Source organism: Mirounga angustirostris, unplaced genomic scaffold, assembly GCF_029215605.1.
Source record: "Mirounga angustirostris isolate CCGP_5_RB_7025 unplaced genomic scaffold, mMirAng1.0.hap1 SCAF_16, whole genome shotgun sequence".
Taxonomy (NCBI): Eukaryota; Metazoa; Chordata; class Mammalia; order Carnivora; family Phocidae; genus Mirounga; species Mirounga angustirostris.
In genome coordinates, this window is record NW_026991724.1 from 58,847,283 (window position 1) to 58,870,633 (window position 23,351).

General features: G+C 47.0%; 1 protein-coding gene across 10 annotated transcripts in view; it reads left to right on the top strand.

Moving 5' to 3' along the window:
* The first annotated feature begins 3,343 nt into the window (after window positions 1-3,343).
* Window positions 3,344-23,351, top strand: part of LOC123856213 (zinc finger protein 773-like) — a 34,413-nt gene continuing 14,405 nt past the window's right edge. For 4 of the 10 annotated variants that reach the window (XR_010407981.1, XR_010407980.1, XM_064580332.1 and 1 more), the window contains exons 1-4: window positions 3,344-3,833; window positions 5,983-6,021; window positions 7,925-8,051; window positions 8,564-8,662. Coding sequence is in view for 7 of the 10 variants with exons in the window: in XM_064580332.1 (XP_064436402.1) it covers window positions 3,801-3,833; window positions 5,983-6,021; window positions 7,925-8,051; window positions 8,564-8,662 (298 nt within the window). In the remaining 3 variants the exon portion in view is untranslated. The other 6 variants (XR_010407979.1, XM_064580330.1, XM_064580331.1 and 3 more) reach the window with 4 other exon arrangements.

The following is a 23,351-nucleotide window of genomic DNA, read 5'->3' on the forward strand; positions in this document are numbered from 1 at the left end:
CCACCCTGAGGTCTCGGGCACCAACGAAAACGCCTCTCTCTCGGGCCTGCATTGGCCCAGTACCGCCGAGAATCCTGGGTAGTGTAGTTTCCTGAGCAACCACACTGGAGAGGGGCGTCTGCGCCGCCTCCGGAACTGAGGCCAACCACGTAGGCTGGCGGCGCCTGGAAATTGCGTGTCCTTGAGTACTAGGCGGAGCTTCGCTTTCCCTTAAAGGAGCCGGTCCCATATTTCCGGTGACTATAATGTGTAACACGTGGGACGCCTGGGTGGCTCAGTCGGTTAAGCGCCTGTCTTCCGCTGGGGGTCATGATCCCAGAGTCCTGGAATCGAGTCCCGCATCGGGCTCTTTGCTCAATGGGGATCCTGCTTCTTCCTTGCTTGTGCTCATGCTCTCTCTCTCTCTGACAAATAAATAAATAAAATCCCTAAAAAAAAGAAAAGAAAAAGTGTTTCCCCAAGAACCCAAATTAAAAAAAATAATAATGTGTGGGGCGCCTGGGTGGCTCAGTTGGTTAAGCGACTGCCTTCGGCTCAGGTCATGATCCTGGAGTCCCGGGATCGAGTCCCACATCGGGCTCCCTGCTCGGCAGGGAGTCTGCTTCTCCCTCTGACCCTCCCCCTCTCATGCTCTCTCTATCTCATTCTCTCTCTCAAATAAATAAATAAAATCTTTAAAAAATAATAATAATGTGTAACACATTACAGAAATGTTTAGAGATATTATTTCAGGACTCTTTAGGCAGAGAATGCTCACCAAAAAATTCAATGAACACACCATATGCTAATTTCACTCAGATTTTTATAGCTGGAAGCTAATAAATATTGTTATCAAATAAACTCTTTTTTTAAAAAAATTTATTTATTTGTCAGAGAGAGAGAGAAAGCACAGCAGGGGAAGCAGCAGGCAGAGGGAGAAGCAGGCTCCCCACTGAGCAAGGAGCCGGATGAGGGACTCGTCGGTCCCAGGACTCTGGGATCATGACCTGAGCTGAAGGCAGACGCTTAACTGACTGAGCCACCCAGGCGTCCCTCAAATAAACTCTTGTAGCCTGCAGCTCTAGAGTTAGTTTTGTGAGCCTCAGCATTGAGGATCAGGAACAAGAGAGAAAACACTCCAGACACCCGATGATGTGGAACATGGAGAGGGATGTTAAGCACCGCTAAAGCAGGTGGAAGATGTTTGTGTCTCTGGTTACCTCAGAAATCATTCCTTCTGCCTTTATAATCAGTGATTGTGTAGAACACGTGTAACACTTTTTTACAAGATAATATTTCTTACTCTGTATACAGAGATGTAGTAAATTCCTTATAGGTATGTTACAAATGTCTGAGAGAAAGGGGATTTACCAAATGTCATTTGGGAGTCAGAAGGGCAATAAGAACAGTCTCTATGCAGAAGAAATAGCCACGAATTAAATTTCTATACACAGTAAAAATCTTTTTTAAGAAAAGATGTTATTTATTTATTTGACAGAGAGAGACACAGCAAGAGAGGGAACACAAACAGGGGGAGTGGGAGAGGGAGAAGCAGGCTTCCCGCCGAGCAGGGACCCCGATGTGGGGCTCGATCTCAGGACCCTGAGATCATGACCTGAGCCGAAGGCAGTCGCTTAACCGACTCAGCCACCCAGGCGCCCCTTCACTGATCAAGTTATTTCAAATTCCATACCCTTGTGAGGTTGTTTCAGCCTGTTAAGATCATCCATTTGTTTATTCTTGTGACAAAATTAAACTATCTGCATAGCTTTTTCTCTTTCTTTATTTTAAAAACTGTCATACATTCAGTTGAGTGTTAATAAGAGATGTACAAATCATGGTTTTTTTCTTTTATAAAGACTCAGGAGGGAGCAGAAGGCAAGCTGAGGGCAAAGCACAAGCTGATACCCCTCAATTCTCCCCCTCCCAGGTGGAATATGTGTGACATTCCTCAGGCACTCCTGGCTGCCCTAAAGCTAAGGGAAGGAAAAACAAATGGTTAAGTAATAGGGATCACAGTCCAGCAAGACATGAGTCTTCCTCAATTTATGTCAATGCAGTGCAGCAGCTCTTTCTGCTCATGGGTCCTGTCCCCATGCTCTAATAAAACCACCTTTTTGCACCAAAGACGTCTCAAGAATTCTTTTTTGGCCATCGACTTCAAGCCCTAATGTCTTTCCCACGTCAAAGACCACACCTATAAAACTATCACCTGGTGTAAAACAGAATATATAATATTTCTTAGGCATTCCTTGTCACTTGCTCCCCTTATATGACCCTCTGGCCCCCTAGAGTTCACCCGACATTTCGATAATCATGCTCTTGATGTCCTTATAGTTTTACTACCTATGTTTATTTCCCTAAATGATAGTCTATAGTCACATGCCACATTTAGGCCTGAACTAAATAACTAATGCCACTTGGGTCTCTATCATTTCATGTTCTCAACTCCGATATTGACTCCTCACTTCCTTCCCAGAGTATTTTTCCCTAGTACTTAACACCTACTTCCAGAAAATCCTGGGAAGGTGTGAATGCTTCATCATCTTTTGTTCTCATGAGTCATTCCAAGGCAGTGACGGATTTAGTCACTGCTCAGCCCACAGATAAAAGGGACAGAAGAATTGGGGAAATGAAGACTGATAGGAAAGAAATGGAGCCAGTGGTAAGGGAGGTGCTGGGAGAACACATACTAAAGTGGTGGCATTTCTTTTACCAATGCTTCCTGATGTCAACGATAGTCCAGCATCCTTCCCACCTGCAGGGAGTTTGCTTTGTATCTGGAGATGAAAGGGCAGCGGGAACACGGAGTAGAAAGGGATGAAGGGGAGAAATCTGGAAGTGAGAATGTGTTGGCCTATGGTTTTGAGGCCCATTGTCCTACTTGAACACCAACGTTGGGCCCTTAAAAAGGGAAAGGGCACAGATGTGTGGGGTGAGGGAGGAAGGTAAGCACTTGGGATGCCCGACTATCTCCCCACCTACGTTCAGAACTGTGTCATTTTTTCCTCACTCATCAGGCATTGCTGCACCACCGATGTCCTTGATATTGGGCATCGCCTCAGCAAGGGTAATTTGGTAACGTACAACTGGTTCAGTACAAGGAAACCACTTTATTGTGGCTCTCACGACTCTCTCGAAGTCATTCAAGAGAAGGAAAGACTAGGGGCGCCTGGGTGGCTCAGTTGGTTAAGCCACTGCCTTCGGCTCAGGTCATGATCCCAGAGTCCCGGGACCGAGTCCCACATCGGGCTCCCTGCTCGGCGGGGAGTCTGCTTCTCCCTCTGACCCTCCCCTCTCTCATGCTCTCTGTCTCTCATTCTCTCTCTCTCTCAAATAAATAAATAAAATCTAAAAAAAAAAAAAGAAGAAGAAGAAGGAAAGACTGTAGTAGCACTAGCTGCGCAGGGAAACTGAAATACAGGGACGTCTACATTTAGGATAGTCTCTGGCCGGATTTCTCCAGCCCGCCCTCTCAGCCAGTCCGCCCACTTCTTCCACCTTGGGCTCGGTGGGAACTACATTACCCGGCAGGCGCTGCGCCCCGCGCCGCCCGCGCCCGGCCAATGAAAGTGGACTTTCCTCCGCGTGCGGAACGCGCTGGGCGGGACTTCTGGCGCGGCCCCAGGGGCGGGCGTTTTGGGGGCTCTGGCGCCGCTCTGTGTGATCGGAGGTTTGGGAAGGCTCCTGTGGGGCCGGGGTGACGAGAGCAGGAAGCCGGGAGAGGAAGGGCGTCTGAGGTTCGGCAGCGGCGAGGGATCGGGGTCGGGGGTGCGCGGGCTGGTTCCCCTCCCCGGGCGCCGCTCCGCCCCCGGAGTCCGATGGCGGCGGCCGCGCGGAGGGACCTGGCTCAGGTAGGCGCTGATACCCGGGCCCTCCCCGCTCAAGCCGAGCCCCGAAGGAGCGGTCCCCCTGGGTCCGGGACAGTGGGGCGCTCGTGTCCGCATCCCCGCTCCTGTCAGCCAGTGTGATGGGGCGTGGGAGGGTTACAGGGACAGGGCCTGAGCTGGAGTCCTAACCTGGGCTGTCTCGTGTCCGCAGGGAACAGCTTGAGAGGGGACAGGTCACAGCCGAAGGGCCGCCGGAGCGGCTGGGCCTTCGTTCCGAGGGCGCTGATGGCCACGGAGGGTTGTGAACAGAGGAGGGACTCGCGTCTGTTGCTCAAAGTTTTCAAAGGCTTTTTAGGGAACAAAGGGATCGGGTAAGGAGGGTGGACGAAGTCCATACAATAGACTACTGGAGAGTTGTGACCGGGCCGGGACCATACTGATGGGTAGAGGGGGCGGACTGATAGATCTCGGGGGGATTTTAAAAACGACAGGATTACCTGATGCATCAGAAGTGGCTGTGAGAGAAAGAAGGGAATGAAGGGCCGTCTGTGTTTCTGTTTGCCTTTTTTTTTTTTTTTTAAGTGTTTTCTGAAAATATCCGGAAGGATGGAGATGGAGAGGTCGGTGCAGGGAACAGGTGTCAGGGAAAAGAGTGGGAGTTGGATTTGGGACAGGGTAATGTCGAGTGCAGGTGTCATATGGGTAGCTTACTCACTCACATCTGAAGTCCTGGGAGGGATCTGGGCTGAAGATAGCCAAGAGGTGGTGGATATTGTCCTGGACCAGGGCAAGGCCTGGGACTCCTACTTGGGAGGGAGAATCTTAAGGGTGGGGCTGCTTTCAGAAGGGTGATCCCTGTAATCCCAAGTGGTTCTGGTTGGCGTATGCAAGAGTGGCAGGTTATAGGGTCTAAGGACTGGGACCGGAATGGAGACTGAGATGTTCAGTGGTGTAGGCTTGCCATTCTGGGCTCAGCAAGCCCTCAAGTCCAGTTTTTGTGGAGAAAAGGAAAGGTCAGTCAGGTGAGTGGAGCAGCCCCTTTTGGTGCTTAAGTTCCCCAGCCTTCAGGGCAGGAAGGATGAGTAGCTGGAAAGGCTCCCAGCAGGACTGCCTATAGGAGAGTGTGTAGCAAGCAGCCAGGTTGCCACCAGGACTAGTCTCTGTTTCCTCAGGCCCAATCCCCTGCTTATTAATGTGTGAGTTTACATGAAGTGTTTATTTAAACATTAACTGGTAAAAATAAGTATGTTTGTATACATACATTTGCACGTGTGTATATATACACGTGTGTATATACATACGTAGGCATTAAAATAACATGGGTTTAACAAGTTAAATTGATGTAAGTGCTTAATAATTGAAGTTTTAATATACTTCTAAGCATCTGATTAAAATTAAATGTCTTTTTTTAAAGATTTATTTATTTATTTATTTTAAAGATTTTATTTATTTGACAGAGAGAGACACAACGAGAGAGGGAACACAAGCAGGGGGAGTGGGAGAGGGAGAAGCAGGCTTCCCGCCGAGCAGGGAGCCTGATGCGGGACTCGATCCCAGGACCCTGGGATCCTGACCTGAGCCGAAGGCAGACGCCTAACCGACTGAGCCACCCAGGCGCCCCTTGAGATTTATTTATTTGTCAGAGAGAATGAGCACAAGCAGGGGGAGCGGCAGGCAGAGGCAGAAGCAGGCTCCCTGCCAAACAAGGAGCCCAATGCAGGACTCGATCCCAGGACCCTGGGATCATGACCTGAGCTGAAAGCAGACGCTTAACTGACTGAGCCATGGAGGCGTCCCTAAAATTAAATGTCTTAAATATCACATGCTTTTAGTTAAAAGGCACATACAAAACACATTTTCAGTACCTATCAGTTTATTTGCACTGAAAATGTTGACAAAGGTGTTAATTATGAGGACAATAAGAGTCACTACTTAGTACTTGACACATAGGAAGGAATTCAGTACAGATAATAGCCCCACGGGGTGGGCACCACTATTATCCCCATTTTACAGATGACAACACTGAGGCACATGGGGGTTGTGTATTTATCCGAAGTCACACAGCTGGTAAGAGGCATCCCTGAGGACTGAGGCCCAGATGATATGAGGGACTTGGGTGGGCCTTTGTGGCCCAACACTGTTGCCTGCTTCTCATGGCTTTGCTTTTCTGTAGGTTCCTATTGCTGCAGATTTGCTTCCAGACCATGCAGAGGTAAGTGGGGGGTATCCCAAATCCTCATCCTATTCAGTTCCCACCTGCGTGGGCTGCAGGATTCTATGACTGCCTGCTATTCTCCCTACTCTTCCATCCTAGATCCCTGGAAGATGATCACCTAAGGTCAGGGGCCTGAGTCCAGACCAGGAATTACATGGATTGGTTCCCATTCCTGGCAACCAGTGGCATGACATTTATAAGACATTATATTCATGGTGATAAACATTAGAAAATGCTAGAGGTGAGGCTGGGCCGGGAATACTCATGCAACCTTAGGTTTCTATTATGTCTGGTGGAAACAGTAGGAAACAGAAATTAGACCTGATGGAAGCCAGGAGCTGGGCCTCTATTCTGGAGTGGCAGGAGCCAGGGAAGGTTTGGAGCAGAAGAGGGAAGTGATAGGACCAGACCTAATGAGCTGCTTCTGCTGCAGAGCAGAGAGCAAACTATGGGGAAGAGGCGGCTGCAGTAGTCCAAGTGAGTGTTAGTGGTGGCTGTGGAGGTGGGACATGGGTTGGAACCTGCATCTGTTTTTTCAGTAGGTCCAAGCAGACTTTCTGACCTGTGGAGGGTGGGAGAAAGACGTGGAAGGGTCGGCAGTGACTCAGATGTTTGGCTGTAGTAGCTAGAAGCTGGCAAGTACTACCATGTCAGAGTTGGTGGTAAGAGTCATTTTCATGCGGAATATTAGGAGTCAGGTTTGGGCTGTGTTTGAACTGTGATGCTTCCGAGAACCCCAGGTGGGTGTGTTGAGTGGGCATCTGGACACACAAGTGTGGGGTTGAGGCAAAGTGGTCAGATTGGAGACACCCACAGTACGGATGGTGTATGGACCAGGACAGAGCTGTGGATCAGATTTGGCAGGAGCATCTTCAGGTAACGAGGAGAGTGTGGGGCCAAGGACCGAGTCTCTTGCTGGACACCTGGATGGGGTAGTGGGCTTCACAAAGACACATGAGGGAGAATGGTGTCCTTGCGGTCAGGGTGTAGGCATGAAGAGGGTCTGGCCGGTGGCCAGTGAACATGAGATAGATGTGGAGACAAGGCAGTGAGGTGACAGTGAAGCTCGTGCCACTGCTAATTCATTTAGCTCTGGGATCCCCAGGCTCTTGTTCTGACCCTTGCTGGCACCAGGGGATTAGCTCAAGATAAAATGGGATCCTCTGGGACAATTGCAGACCTAGTGTGAGAGACAAGTGGACTTGGGCTTGGGCTTCCAATAAGCGTCAGAGGAAACTGAGACAGGTGAGGGGACACCTTTGCAACACAGAGGTGGAAGAGAGCTGAGGGTGTCTGAAATCTGTGTGTGGTTCCTGGTGGCTGAGGATGAAGCAAGGATATGGGCCAGGCAGGAAGGCCCTGAAAGTAGGCTTGGGGTTGCCTCTGGCAGTCAGGGTCATTGGAATTCTAGGACAGAATGGAATTCTGATTACATCTGCCAAGCACCCTCTGGATGGCATGTACCACACCAGCATGTGGTGAGGCCAGGGAGATGGATGATGTGGCATAGGCGGTGCTGGTGGCAGTGAAGGGAGGTATGGTACAACGATGTGCATGTTGGGTGGGAGTGTAAACTGATGGCTCCAGGCTCTTGTACTGGGGGCTGAAGGGAGAACAATGGCCCAAAGTTAGTTGTGTTTGGGAAGCACAATCTGGGAAACCCCAGGTCAATTGTCTGGCAGGCCCAGAGCTCAGATGGCATTTACCTGCCCACCTGTTGTTGCTGAGGACTGAACACAGTGCCTATTGGGACAGTGAGGAGCAAGCAGGCATCAGTGGCATCAGGGCTTGGTATCTCCTCTGAGGTGGGGGACCCCTGGAGGAGGGTGGACATTTATGAGGATGCCTAGAGTCCTGGGAAAGGAAGCTACACATCAACTCAGCTGTCCCATCTTGACAGGGCCATGTGACCTTTGAGGACGTGGCTGTCTACTTCTCTTGGGAGGAGTGGGGGCTCCTTGATGAAGCCCAGAGACTCCTGTACCGTGATGTGATGCTGGAGAACTTTTCACTGATGGCCTCTCTGGGTAAGGTCCTCACAACCCATTCCAGTGTCCTGGGCTGGGCTCTGCTCTTCCCCTTTACCTCAGGGACAGGTCTCGCCTTCCCAGAGCTGGACCATGGGCATTTCTTCCTTCCCTGTGCGCGTAAGTAGGTGTTGTAATAGCCTGGGCTGTGTGTACCACCCCTTCCCTTCTTGAGCTGCCTCAATACTTGCTGCCCCAAAGCCGTGCAGGAGAAGCTGTGGGATTAGGAGTCTTGCTGTCAGCCTAATGGATCACACCCTGTTGGCCTCTCTGTGGCTTGGGGATGCCATAAAGATCCCTGGCAGCTTTGTGCCCCAGGTTCTGCTCTCTTCCTCTGGCTGACATATGGGATGTGCCCGTCCTAGCAATTGAGGCACCGACATGGCCAACGGCTTCACTGGGTTGTTCTCACAAGAGTCTCCTCCAAGATTCTTCTGTAATACTTAGTTTTCTTTCCTATGGTCTGTCATGGGGTGGGTCACTTTGACCCACCTGTGTCATCTCTCTCTTAGGACTTGCATCTTCCAGGACTCACGAAATCACCCAGCTGGAGTGGTGGAGAGAACCCTTTTTGCCTCCCTGTGGAGTCATGACTGCAGCCATGCCAAGAGGTACTTGGGAGGGCGGAGCTGGGCAGGTGTGAACTCAGGGATGGGCTCAGGTCATACCAGGAATCCTTCTGCTGAGCCCTGATGATTTGGTGCCAAGGCACGGTTCAGGGCTGATGTCCATCTTTTCTCAGTTGTGCACTTATTATGTCTACTCTGATTTCTGACCCAGGGCTCTCCCCCACCTCTCCTTCCTACTGCTCCCTCTGCAATGCTCCCCGACAGTGGCCTTCCTTTCTGTTCTTCGTGAGATGGTCAGTCAGGCACGACCACAAGAGGAGACACAGGAGCAGCTCAGGAAAAAACAAAGTTTATTATGCTCAGTAGGTCTAGAGAGACAGTCATGACACACTGGGGATGTGTGTGGGAGGTGGTTCACAGGGGAGGGAGCACCCAGGGAGAGGGCTCAACCAAGCAGGGGGAAGCAGAGAGTGAGTGAGGACCCATGAGCAAGTGCCCTTCCTGGGGGCCAGGGGGCTGTGCGTAAGAATAGGTGTGAGTGGATTCCATTTGGAACATCTGAATGTCACTAGGTCACAGGAGAGGGCAAGAAGGGGGACTTGTGACAGGAACCAGCCTTATCACTTGGCTAAGCTGGTCACCTGGGTGGGTTCTCACAGCCTGTTTGTGGGGATGTTGAGGCAACAGGAAAATATGAAATTTAAAAGGTGACAATACAATGAGCCCTGTGATGTCTCAACATCAACAGGACCAACTGTGATAGGTACCGCTTGCCACCTGGGTTGTGGAGACGTTAAAGGTGACTGGAATAGCTTGGTCTACCCATAAAAGGCAAACTTTGCCATAGGTGACAACTGAGAGGAGTCCTACTAGGCCTATGATGAGGGTTTGAAACCCAGGCCATAGGCAGGCCTGCATTTAGTGGGGGGAAAGCCAAGAGAACAGGTCATATACCCCTTGGCTTAAGGGAATCTACTGGAAGGTTTGGGTTATGTTATGAAAGATTTTCACCTCTTGGCCTAATCTTCATGGCTTTGCTTGTAGCTATCTAGAATTACTGAGTTACATACAGCAGGAGGTGCCCTGAATGGCACCCACACCTCCTTTCCTGGCTAGTAAACAGTTAAGCCAGTCTGTCATCCACGACCATTCGGGCTTAGAGACTTGTGCGCCCGTTGCGTAAAGGGACAGTGTGTAGTGCAGCCTTTGTGTGTGACCTTGAGAGGGCCTCCAGGAGGTGCTGGTTGGCAGTCATGGTGCAGTCTCGTTTGACACAAAGCCTGCTCTACTGGGGCCAGCTCTGGTGTCGCCTGTGACTCTGGTGGGTCCTATGAAAATGGGAACAAATCTTGCCTGTTTTGCCTGGGTTTGAGAGCAAAGGGGAGGTACCTGGTGGGTAAAGAACTGTGGGGCTCCTCGGTGTAACCGCTGCACACTGGGGTACAGACTCATTGGGCGTCAGTAGGGGAAAGTGTATAAAGTGCTGTGCCCGTGGGTTCAGGCCACAGTAGAATCCAGAGGTACTGTTAGTTACTGATTGATTGATTTATGGGAAAGAGAGAGTGCGCGAGTGGGGGAAGGACAGAGGGGAAGGGAGAGAACCTCAAGCAGACTTTGTGCTGAGCATGGAGCCGGACACAGGGCTCGATTCCATGACTGAGATCATGACCTGAGCCGAAACCAGGAGTTGGATGCTTAACGGACTGAGCCGCCCAGGCGCTCCTGAGGTGCTGTTATTTAAAGCATAATGTGCCCGTGAGGTAGTTAGCATGAGGGCAAAAGACTAACATGGGGAACTGGTCAAGTGCAGTTGGCTCCTGGGTACAAGCAGTAAGCCTGTGGGGGTGACTTGATTATAAGGTGCAGCTATCCTGGGTGAATGCAGTTGGGAACAAAGGCAGGGGGTGTAAGCAGACAAGGTGCTTTGAGGGGACCCTGTCTGGGTCCTGACAGTACGGATTGTGGGCAGTCACTGGGCTGTTTAAATTACTCATGGACAACTCAATAAATGTATGCTGGGTTCCTTGAAAGGTAAAGGTGAACAGGGGCTGTGACTGGTGATAGGCACTGAATAAGATATACTGCCCCAGTCTGCCACAGCAAAGTAGTCACTGGGCACCCTTTGGATATCTTCAGTTAATTCAATTATGTTAGGTATTAGAGCCTTGATGGGGAGAACTTAAGCTTTGGGGTTTTGATAAGCAGTAGTTGAGTGGCATTGTTGGTAGAAGCCGTGAAGACTGGCCAAATAGAAGGATTACTGAAAGGAGAAATTATGAGAATAATTGCCCCTTCATTTAGTAGATCTTGAACAGCACTCTGAAGGCCAGCAGTTACCTTGTTTCAGGTGATATTGTGGTGTGTTTACTACCTTCACCAGCAGGGGCAGCCCCACAGGTTCTCATTTGGTGTCTTACTGGCAAGACCAGGCAGCATGGCTTATTCCAGCTTTGTATGTGGCATACGATGGCATCTCTGTCTATAATAGGAAAACTCAAAGCGGTAGGGGTCACTGTGACAGGCAGCCATTTAATAAAAACCGTTGCAATAAGAATACTGACATTGAGTGCAGTTTCTTTGCCATGAATAGTTTTACTGCCATTACCCTGTAGTTTAAAAGGGGCACCCCCTTTAAATCTGAATGGGTTGCTTGGAATGATGGTGACTTGGGCTCCTGTAGTCCATAAAGTTAGGAAATGTTTAAGAGTTCCTGTGAATTACCAGAGTTGTGTGTGGGTGATTGCCCTTGGGTGGTATGGCAGTGCCTGAGGACTAGCTGAATCCTCACTGGCTTGGCCTTGGCAGTTGACATTTTTGGAACTGGAAGCATCCTCGGGTGGTTCCAGAGGAGTAGTTCCCTGAGCCACCAGACCTATGGGTAATAATGGGTGAGGCTCTTCCAGTATTTCTTTTAGTTGTTGTAATTTGTTGTTTAGTTGTTGTAATTTGGGGATGGCTTGCCTAGTAGTTAGTTTGTGGGGTCTCTTAGTTGTAAGTCACCTGGAGGCAGCAGGGGTGTCAGCAAGTTGGGAAAAAAGGAACAGACTGAATGGTACAGGTGGGGGTACCTGCATACTAGGAGGCAGAGGGTGGAAAGTCAGACTTCGTCAGTCAGGGTGGGCGGAGCCCTTATGGCGTGTCAGGAAATCAGTGCCATCCTGTTTGGTGTGGGACATGTCAATAAAATTAAGCAGTGCCCCCTATATTGGGAAGGGCACCTGCAAGAACAACTCCTAGACTCTGACAAAGGGGGCCTCCTCTGGATTAAAAACACACTCAGGATTTTTCTTGTCTGAATGTTCAAAGTACTGAAAGATCCGCTGAACCATTCCACTTTGTGCGGAGGAGCATCAGGGCTTCCTGATGCTTCTGTTGTCCCATCTCCAGGCCATGAAAATCCAAGTCAGTAAAGGTAGGGCTTCTGAATCCTGAGGGGTGGTAGAAGTTTCAGATTCCTCATCTGAGGCTTTTATAATGTCATCAAAAGTTTTGGCATCTGTCATCCCTGCCCTGGCATTTGGGATGCCCTGCATCCTCCTGGGTGCCTTTAGCCCAAAATATTATGTGAGAATTGAACTTGGCGGGCCAGAGGATCTTTAAATTATGTATCTTAGGGGCACCTGGGTGGCTGGGTCGTTAAGCGTCTGCCTTCGGCTCAGGTCATGATCCTAGGGTCCTGGGATCGAGCCCCGCATCGGGCTCCCTGCTCAGCGGGAAGCCTGCTTCGCCCTCTACCTGCCGCTCCCCCTGCTTGTGTTCTCTCTCTCTCTGTCAAATAAATAAATAAAATCTTTTAACTAACTAACGTATCTTAGGCTCTTTAGTAATGCCAGCAGCTGCCTCATCTTTGGGGCTCTGTGAGCAGGTGCTACAAGCCGGTATTAAATGCTCTTGGTAACCAATGAGCTCCTTTCCCCCATCTCTTTGCATGAAATCTTTCAGAATAGTTCGGATTTCCAGTCTTGTGACTTTGTGAGTTTTAGTTTCTAATTCCTTGTGATCTGTGTTCTTGACCTGCTGGGTCTGGAAAGACATGAGATGCTTCCTTCCTGTGGCCCCATCTCTTAGGGTGACCTCAGCTGGATTGGAATCCGCTGAGGAGAGCTGTGGTGGCTGGATGTCCTTTTGGGATTGGTCCCAGACCTTGGGAGCAGAGTTGGCAAATTGACAGGCAGTGGCACGAAGCAGAACCCAGAAGGGTTTCAAAGGTGTTTACCTTTCTTGAATTATTGATTCACTTCCTCTGGTCATTGTGAGGTGCTAGAATGAAGTGTTCCTGCCGAGATCCTGGGCCATAAGAACTTGGGTCATTTATCTCCAGGGAGGACCCACTGATGCCCACGGGCTTGGGAGGCAAAGAGCCACAGCAGCGACACAGGCAGTGAAGGAGGTACAGCATCCCTGCCTGGGATTGAGGAGCAACATGGCCTTGAATGGGAACACAAGAACCCCCCCCAGTCCTGGTGCCGTGAGTCCACAGGAGTTATCTCCTGAGGGCTCCCCGGCCCTCCTCTGTTGACAAATCAGCTAATAGCCAACAGCTGATACGCAGTGCTTCTTCGGCGGCTGCAAGGACGTTCCCCTTCCACTCTCACCCTCGATCCCAGTGGAGACTTCGTAATGTTTTTAGCCAATTCTACCAGCCTGTTGCTTATTCAGGGAGCACTAGGAGAACACGCCCCCTCTCACCAGCTCCCTGTTGAGTCAGGGCTGGCCAGAAGTGAAGTCTCAGGGTATCTGAGGAGAATGAGCTCCACAATTTAGGGTGGAAGCCTTGGCAGAGCCTGAGGGAGGCAGCACACAGAATGCCAGTAGGACACCCCGCCGTCCCAGATGGCTGAGAGCCGGTTAGTAAGCCAAGCAGTTAGGAGGCATTGCCTAAATCTTCCCCCACCTGTGAATGATCGGCATCACAGACCATCCTGTTTGCGATGTCAGCCATTTTGTATTCTCTTATGAGAACAGGTGCAGCCACGACAGGAGAGGCACAGGAGTAACAAAATTTATTATACTCACAGGTCCTAGACAGTCACTGCATGGGGCAGAGGGTCACCTGGGAGGGAGTCCCAAGGGAGTGGGCTCAACCAACTGGGGAGAAGTAGAGAGGACCTGTGGTTGAGTAGCTTCATCGGGAGTCAGGGTGGGATGCATAAGAAAAGGAGTGAGGGGATTTCACTGGTGCATTTGAATGGTGCTAGGTCCCAGTAAGGGGGAGGGTAGGAAGGAGGACTTGTGGCAGGGGCCCGCATCACACTAGTGTATGTGGTCACAGAATTCATGGCCAGTGGGGAGGTTGAGGCAGCAGAATATGAAGTTTTCAAGGTTATGATACAGGCTTTCACAGAATGTGTCATGAGGTGTGCATGTATCCTTAACCCTGAACACCAGCTATTCGGTTGCATCTGATTTGCTTTCTGGGCCTGACCACACCCTTCTGCACTGTGTTCCTGGGTTATCAGCAGCCTTGCTGAAGGCCATTTGCAGAGTGTGTTGGAGACCCAGCCTCTCCTCCCTGAGCTGCACTCCATCTTTGTGTCCTTGCTGCTCATGAGGCCTCACACCAATCTGCAAGCTTGCCAGGTCCAACGCAGGCACGGCAGGCCCTTCCTCACTCTGAACCTCAGGCCTGATTCTGCCAGCAATACGATGGACTATTTGGACTATTTACTGGGTGTGTGAGACACATTTGTAAGCATGCTACGTCCTCCCACTGAAGTCCACATACACTTCATCAGCATTTCTTTGCTTTCAGGTTGGCGGCATAGAGCAGAGGTTGAGGAAGCACCTCATGAGCAGGGTGTTTATATAGAAGGAGTGCTCAAAGCAAAAGTTCAACACCAGAAGCTGCACTGTGGAGAGAAACCTTTAAGAGAAGAGGGTGGGGAGGGTGGAAAGGACTTCCCAGTTAGTTCTGGTTTTCTCAACCATCAGGTGACCTGCGGTGGAGGGGAGCCACAAAGGAACACCAAGAGTGGGGAGGCGTTTCACCCTGGAAAAAGGCATTACAAATGCAGTGAATGTGGGAAAGCCTTTGGTCAGAAATACTTACTTGTACAGCACCAGAGACTACATACTGGAGAAAAGCCTTATGAATGCAGCGAATGTGGGAAATTATTTAGCCATAAATCAAACCTTTTTATACATCAAATAGTTCACACTGGAGAAAGGCCTTATGGGTGTAGTGAATGTGGAAAATCCTTTAGTCGCAATGCTGACCTCATTCAACACCAGAGAGTTCACACTGGAGAAAAGCCTTTTACATGCAGTGAATGTGGAAAAGCCTTCAGGCATAATTCCACACTTGTTCAGCATCATAGGATCCACACTGGAGTGAGGCCCTATGAGTGCAGTGAATGTGGGAAATTCTTTAGCTTTAACTCAAGCCTCATGAAACATCAGAGAGTTCACACTGGAGAAAGACCTTATAAGTGCAGTGAATGTGGGAAATTCTATAGCCACAAGTCAAGCCTTATTAATCATTGGAGGGTTCACACTGGAGAAAGGCCTTATGAGTGCAGGGAATGTGGGAAATTTTTTAGCCAAAGCTCTAGCCTCATGCAACATCGGAAAGTTCACACTGGAGAAAAGCCTTTTAAGTGCAATGATTGTGGAAGATTCTTTAGCGAGAATTCCAGCCTCGTTAAACATCAGAGGGTTCATACTGGAGCAAGACCTTATGAGTGCAGGGAATGTGGGAAATTTTTTCGCCACAGCTCCAGCCTTGTTAAACATCGGAGGATTCACACTGGAGAAATGCCTTATGAGTGCAGCAATTGTGGGAAATCATTTAGCCAGCGTTTCAACCTCATTCAACACCAGAAAGTTCACAGTGGAGAAAAGTCTTGAATGCAGCTGATGTGGACAAGCCTTTAACCAGAGATCTGCTCTGATTCAGCAACAGAAACTTCACAATCCTGATAGGCCTAATGAATACAGTAAATGTGAAGAAAGGCTTCAGCCAAAGGCTTAAACTTGTTGAGCACCAGAATGTTCAGACTGGAGAGAGGCCTTAGGAGTGCAGTACACATGCAGTTTCCTGGTCAACCTAACTTAAAACAGAGAGGAGCTCTGAAAGTAGCATTTATGAGGAAGCCAGCAAATGAACATCATTCATCCAAATGTCCTGACATACTGCCTCCTGAGAAAATAAGCTTCTGCCTGGGAGCTCCAGGGAGAGGGAGTCCTGTGTTCTTGGATGTATTAGTCTGTAGTGGAGATTCCACCTCTATCATTGGAGTGGGGAGAGAGGGAATGGTCTTAGTTCAGATGTGACTGGACCTTGCTGTTCTTACGGAGTATCAGACGTTCTTGAGTAAGTGTTTCCTCATTTGCTGTATACCGTAGGACCATTTCCAGAGACTTTTAACTTGTGTTTTTATAATTTTCCCCAGTTTTAATGGGAAGCAGGCCTGCAAAAGCTCACACTGTCATGCAGGAAGTTGATCTAAATATTTAACTTCACAAGAACTTGCCAACTTGTGTTGTAGATGGTTATGCCATTTCATATTTCCTCCTATATTAGATTTCCAGTTTCTTCACATCATTGCTGATCCTTGTATGTAAGACACGAGCCATTCATTTCAGCCATTCTAGTAGGTGTGCGGTTTTATCCTGTCTCTCTAATGACTCAGTGTTGAGCATTAGTCTTTGTGTTTATCTGCCACCCATACATGTTCTTTAGTGAATTATCTTTTCATGTTTTTTGCCTACTTTTAGAAAAATTGGTTGGTTTCTTACTGTTTTGTGATTTCATATATTCTACATAGAAGTTCCTTATTTGATATATGCTTTACCAATGTTTTCTCACAGTCTATGCTTTTGATTTCTGTTTCTTTCTTTTTTTAATTTTCATTTCTTAAGTCTCTCTCCTAGGGCAGAATTTATTAATTATCATGAAGTTCAATTTATTTATTTTTAGAGACTGCATGTTTGGTATTATATTCTTTTTCTCTTATGGTACTATATATTTGCTTTTAAATAAAAGCCTTATCTGAGTATGGTGGAGTCTTATGATCTTATGAGCCCTTACCCAATCTTCTGAAATCTTTATGGATTTAAATGTACATAAAAATTTTCAATGTATGTAAAAATATTTACCTATGTACATATTCCCTAATTCTTCTGAGAGAGCCTAGACAGCAGTGGCATTCCAATAGGCATGAGCATATTTAATGCCCAGTTATTGGTACAGTTTTTCAGTAAAAAGAACCAGAACTCCTTAGAGGCTATTTCCAGGTTGGTGCAGGAAGGTACATGAGCCTAGAAAATATTCTTGGATCAGTTAAGAAATGCTCACAGAATGATGTTGATGTATTAGCTTTCTAGTGCTGTCCTAACAAATTATCACAAACCTATGGCTTAAACAACACATTATATTATAGTTCTGTAGATCAGAAGTCCTACAGAGGACAGGTCTCAATGAGTTAAAATCAAGGTGTTCGCAGGGATGTGTTCTTTTCTGGAGTCTCTAAAACAAATTCTGTTTTCTACTCATTTGAGTTGTTGGACAATTTCAGTTCCTTGTGGTTGGAGGACTTATGTTTCTGTTTTCTCTGTGGCTGTCAGCTTAGGGTCGACCCCGAACACATAGGAACTTTTACAGCATATTTAAAGCTAAAAGAGTACCAACTGTATACAAAGTCTTACAAAACAAAGTTCAGGGGCACCTGGGTGGCTCAGTCGGTTAAGTGTCTGCCTTCAGCTCAGATCATGATCTCAGGGTCCTGGATCAAGCCCTGCCTCAGGCTTCTTGCTCAGTGGGGAGACTGCTTCTTCCTCTCCCTCTGCCCCTCCCCACTACTCATGCTTGTTCTCTCACTCTCTCTCAAATAAATAAAATCTTAAAAAAAAAAAAAATACAGGGGCACCAGGGTGGCTCAGTCATTAAGTGTCTGCCTTCGGCTCAGGTCATGATCCCAGGGTCCTGGGATCGAGTCCCGCATCGGGCTCCCTGCTCAGTGGGAAGCTTGCTTCTCCCTCTCCCGCTCCCCCTGCCTGTATTCCCTCTCACTGTCTCTCTGTCAAATAAATAAAATAAAAATCTTAAAAAAAAAAAATACAAAACCAAAGTTCAAACACTTCCCAACTAATTAAGTGAACCCAATACTAACATGATACTAAATGTGGGTGATATTAAAACAAATTACAGAGCAGTATCCACATAAACATAGATACAGCAAAACCTTAGCAAAAAAATTTTTGGAGGGGGGGAAATGATGGTGGCAGAGTAAGAGGACTGTAGGGTCACCTCATCTCACAAATACAACTAAATATCAAATCATCCTACATACCACAGAAATCAACCTGAAGACTGGCAGAACAAACTCCACAACTAAAGATAGAGAAGACGGCCCATTGAAGGTAGGAAGTGTGGAGACATGGTTTGGGAGAGAACTGGATTGTGGCTCATGTGGTGGGGAGAGAGCCATGCTGATGGAGAAGAGCAAGAGACACTCCCACAGAGGGGAATGCACAGGGAAAACAAATACCCATGGCAATTAGCTTGGAAAGCATGAGGGGCCAAAAAGAGTGGAAAATATCAGCGAGACCCTTAACATGGAGATAAAAAAATCAGAGATGAAGAGTGCAATAAACGAGATTAGAAAACCTGATGCAATGAACAGTTGGCTGGAAAAAGAATGAATTAATGACCTAGAAGAGTAATGGAAAGTAATCAAGATGAACAAAAAAGAAAATATGCAAAACAAGAACAGACTTAGGGAACTCAGTAACTCCGTCAAATGTACTAACATTCGCATTATAGGAGAAGGAAGAGGATAAGAAGAGAGAAAACTTACTTGAAGAGATAATAGCTGGAAGTTCCCTAATCTGGGGCACCTGGGTGGCTCAGTCAGTTACATGTCTGCCTTTGGCTCAGGTCATGACCCCAGGGCCCTGGAATGGAGCCCTGCATCGGGCTCCCTGCTCAGTGGGGAGCCTGCTTCTCCCTCAACTCCCCACTTGTCGTTACCTCTCAAATAAATAAAATCTTTTTTAAAAAAGAAAGAAAATTCCCTAATCTGAGGAAACAGATACCCACATCCAAGAGTCACACAGAACCCCTAACAATATCAACAAAAGCAGATCCATACCAAGGCATATTGCAATTAAAATGGCAAAATATAGTAATTAAAAAAAACTTTAAAAGTGGCAAGACAAAAGAAGACAGTTATATTCAAGAGAAACCCAATAAGGCTATTGGGATTTTTCAGCAGAATCTTTCTAAATCAGAAGGGAGTAGCATGATATATTCAAAGTGCTGAATGGGAATAATCTGCAGCCAAGAATATTCTATCCAGCAGGACTATCATTCAGAATAGGAGAGAGAAAGAGTTTCCCAGACAAACAAAACTAAAGGAGTTCATGACCACTAAACCAGTTCTGCAAGAAATATTAAAGGGGACTCTGGAAAGGAAAGACCAAAAGTGACAGTATGAAGGTAGGAAACACAAAACTAGTAAATATGACAACATACACCTAAAATGTGTGTGTGTTGGGGGAGAGGAGTAAAGAATGGGTTCAAACTTAAATGACCATCAACTTAATATAGACTGCTATATGCAGAAGATGTTATATACAATCCTAATGGTAACCACAAATCAAAACCCACTAATAATATGGGGCACCTGCGTGGCTCTGTCAGTTGAGCGTCCAATTTTTTTTTTTTTTTAAGATTTTATTTATTTATCTGACGGAGAGAGGGAACACAAGCAGGGGGAGTGGGAGAGGGAGAAGCAAAGCAGGCTTTCCTCTGAGTAGGGAGCCCCATGCAGGGCTTGATGCCAGGACCCTGGGATCATGACCTAAGCCGAAGGCAGACGCTTAATGAATGAGCCACCCAGGAGCCCTGAGTGTCCAATTCTTTATCTCAGTTCAGGTCTTGATCTCAGGGTTGTGAGTTCAAGCCCCACACTGGGCTCCATGCTGAGTGTGGAGCCTACTTTAAAAAAAAAAAAAAAAAGCTAATTTGTTAGCAACACCTGAGTGGTTCAGTCAGTTGGGCAGCCGGCTCTTGATTTCAGCTCCAGGTCATGATCTCAGGGTCCAGGGATAGAGCCCCACGTCAGGCTCCATGCTCCATGGGAAGTCTGCTTGAGGATTCTCTGTCTCCCTCTGTCCCCCAACTCTCATGCGCTTTCTAAAATAAAATCTTTTTTTTTTTTTAAGAAAAATCCACTAATACGCGAAGAATAAAGAGAAAGCAACTTTTTTTCTAGATAGGTCCCCTGAGGCAAGGAAAACAAAAAGAAAAACAATTAGGACTACATAAAAATAAAAAGCTGCAGAGCAAAAGAAACAATCAACAAAACTAAAAGGCGATCTACAAAATGGGAGAAAATATTTGCAAATGCCATATCCAATAAAGGGTTAGTATCCAATATATATAAAGAACTTAAAAAATCCAACACCCAGAAAACAATGAAATTAAAAGATGGGCAGAAGACATGAATAGACATTATATCCAGGAGAATCACAGGGTTATAGGGAATGGAGATTCCACTTTTTTTTTTTTTGACACAGAGATAGCAAGAGAGAACACAAACAGGGGGAGTGGCAGGCAAAGGCAGAGGGAGAAGCAGGCTCCTCGCTGAGCAAGGAGCCCAATGCAGGACTTGATCCCAGGACCCTGGGATCATGACCTGAGCTGAAGGCAGGTGCTTAACCGACTGAGCCACCCAGGTGCCTGGAGATTCCACTCTTAAAAGGCTGGCATGCAGAATCACTCACCCCAGGATCCAATTCAAAAGCAGCAGTTTTGGAAAAGCTCCAAGACTATATGTGAAGATTTGTTAATCTTAAAGCATCTGCTCGATGAGTAGGAACATGCTAGAACTCTCTCCTGGGATGGAGGCACTGGTGGGCACCATTTTTGCATTCTCCCTCTACCTTACTAGTGCCAGCACTGGTGGGCACCAGCTTTATACTCTTCTTCTAACCTGCTAGCACCAGTGTGTGAACCTTGCCCCTGCCCCACTCCTGTGGCCCCACCGAAGCACGGTGGCTGGACACCACATGCACGGCCCACAGAGGGGACGCCCCTTTAGTACCTGGCTCTGGTAGCCAGGGAAACAGCATTTCTGGGCCTCACAAAGCCTGAAACAATCAGAGAAAGTTCTTGGCAGGCTACCACCCCCAGGGCACTGCACAGACAGGAGACTGGAACACACCCTGTCTTCCTGTGGAGAAGACCTATTTACTAATCTTGGAGGAGCAGGCTTCAGGTTTACCACACATCTGTAGGATACGGAAATGCTCCTCGGGAACACAGGCCAGAGGATACCATCTTTGTGCTCTTCCTTGGTCTTGCTAGAGTGAGCCAATGCCTCCCACAAGGGAGCTCATGCACTTGTCTGGAGCCCCAACTTTTGCAACTGTCACCAAAGGGACACCTGTAGATCATCTGACCTCAAGGCCAGTAGGGCTTATGATTATGATCCAGTGGGACTGTATGTACTTGCATACCTTAAAAACTGCTGCCTTAGGATCTAGCCTCTAATTAGCCTGAAACTAGATTTGACTATCCTTCCTCTGGAATACTTATGCGTCTTGGCACACCCTCAAAAACGAAGTCTTACCAAGAATAAATCAGGCTACTTAGATAATGACAAAGGTCTGAGAGATAATGAAGAGCTAAAGGAAGGTTTGGGGAGCCTGGGTGGCTCAGTTGGTTAAGCGTCTGCCTTCTACTCAGGTCATGATCCCAGGGTCCTGGAATTGAGTCTTGCATTGAGCTCCCTGCTCAGCAGGGTGTCCGCTTCTCCCTCTCCCTCTGCCCGTCCGCCCCTGCTCATGCTCTCTCACTCTCTCTAGAGTAAATAAAATCTTTAAAAAAAAATTATCTTCAAAAAAAAAGAGCTAAGAGAATGTTAAATGATAAAGTTCTCCCTCAAGACTGGGTGAAAGAGCTACTCTGCCTAATACTTAGAAACAAACAGAAAGAAAAAAAAGAAACAAATACAGGAAGTCAAGCAAAATGAAAAAACAGAGGAATATGTTCCAAATGAAGAACAAGACAAAACCCCAGAAAAAAACCTAATGGAACAGAGAAAAGTAATTCATGTGATAAGGAGTGCAAAGTAATGGTAATAAAGATGCTTACTGAACTCAGGAGAAGAATGAATACACTGAGAACTCTAACAAAGAGAGAGAAAATATAAGGAAATACCAAACAGAAGTCACAGAGCTAGGGAATACAATACATATTCCAGGGATGTAAGGATATCAGCAAATCAACCAAAGTGATACACATTGACAAAATGAAGGATAAAAATTCTATGGTCATCTCAGTAGACACAAAACATTTGACAAAATTCAACATCTATTTATGATAAAAACTCTCAACAAACTGGGTATAGATGGAATATATCTCAATAAAGGCCATATAGGACAAGCCTACTGCTATCATACTCAACTCTGAAAAGCTAAAAGCTTTTCCTTTTTAAATTTTTTTTTAAAGATTTTATTTATTTATTTGATAGAACACAAGCAGGAGGAGTGACAGGCAGAGGGAGAGGGAGAAGCTGGCTCCCTGCTGAGCAAGGAGCCCGAGATGTGGCTCAATCCCAGGACCCCAGGATCATGACCTGAACTCAAGGCAGATGCTTAACCGACTGAGCCACCTAGGCGCCCTGCTTTTCCTTTTTTTAAAAAAGATTTATTTTACACCCTGCTTGTGTTCCCTCTTTCACTGTCTCTCTCGGTGTCAAATAAATAAATAAAATCTTTATTTAAAAAAAAGATTTATTTTAGAGAGAGCACACGAGTGGGGTGGGGAGAGGCAGAGGGAGAGGATCTCAAGCGAACTCCATGTTGAGTACACAGCCTTACTCCAGGCTTGATCCCATGACTCTGAGATCATGACCTGAGCCAAAATCAAGAGTCACATGTTCAACCAACTGAGCCACCCAGGCACCGCAAAAGCTTTTCCCATAATATCAGGAAAAAGAATGCCCACTCTCACCACTTTTATGTAACATAGCACTGGAAGTCCTAGCCAGAGCAATCAGACAGGAAAAAGAAGTAAAAGGCATCCAAATTGCAAAGGAAGAAATAAAACTGTCACTATTTGCAGACAACATGATTTTATATATATAAAAAAAATCCTTAAGTTTCTGCCAAAAAACTATTAGAATAAACAAATTCAGTTAAAGTTCTGTAAAGTAAAAAATCAATATACAAAAATGTCATGTTTTTATACCCTAACAAAATAGCAGAAAGAGAAATTAAGAAAGCCTGGGTGGCTCAGTCATTAAAGTCTGCCTTCGGCTCAGGTCATGATTGAGTCCCACATCGGGCTCCCTGGCGGGAAGCCTGCTTCTCCCTCTCCCGCTCCCCCTGCTTGTTTTCCCTCTCTCGCTGTGTGTCTGTCAGATAAATAAATAAATAAATAAAATCTTAAAAAAAAAAAAAAAAAAGGAAAGCAATCCCATTTACAACTGCATCAAAAAGAATAAAATGCTGGGCGCCTGGGTGGCTCAGTCGGTTAAGCGACTGCCTTCGGCTCAGGTCATGATCCCAGGGTCCTGGGATCGAGTCCCGCATCGGGCTCCCTGCTCTGCAGGAAGCCTGCTTCTCCCTCTCCCACTCCCCTTGCTTGTGTTCCCTCTCTCGCTGTGTCTCTCTGTCAAATAAATAAATAAAATCTTAAAAAAAAATAAAAATAAAAAATAAAATGCCTAGGAACAAACTTAACCAAGGAGGTGAAAGGCCTGTATACTGAATATTATACAAG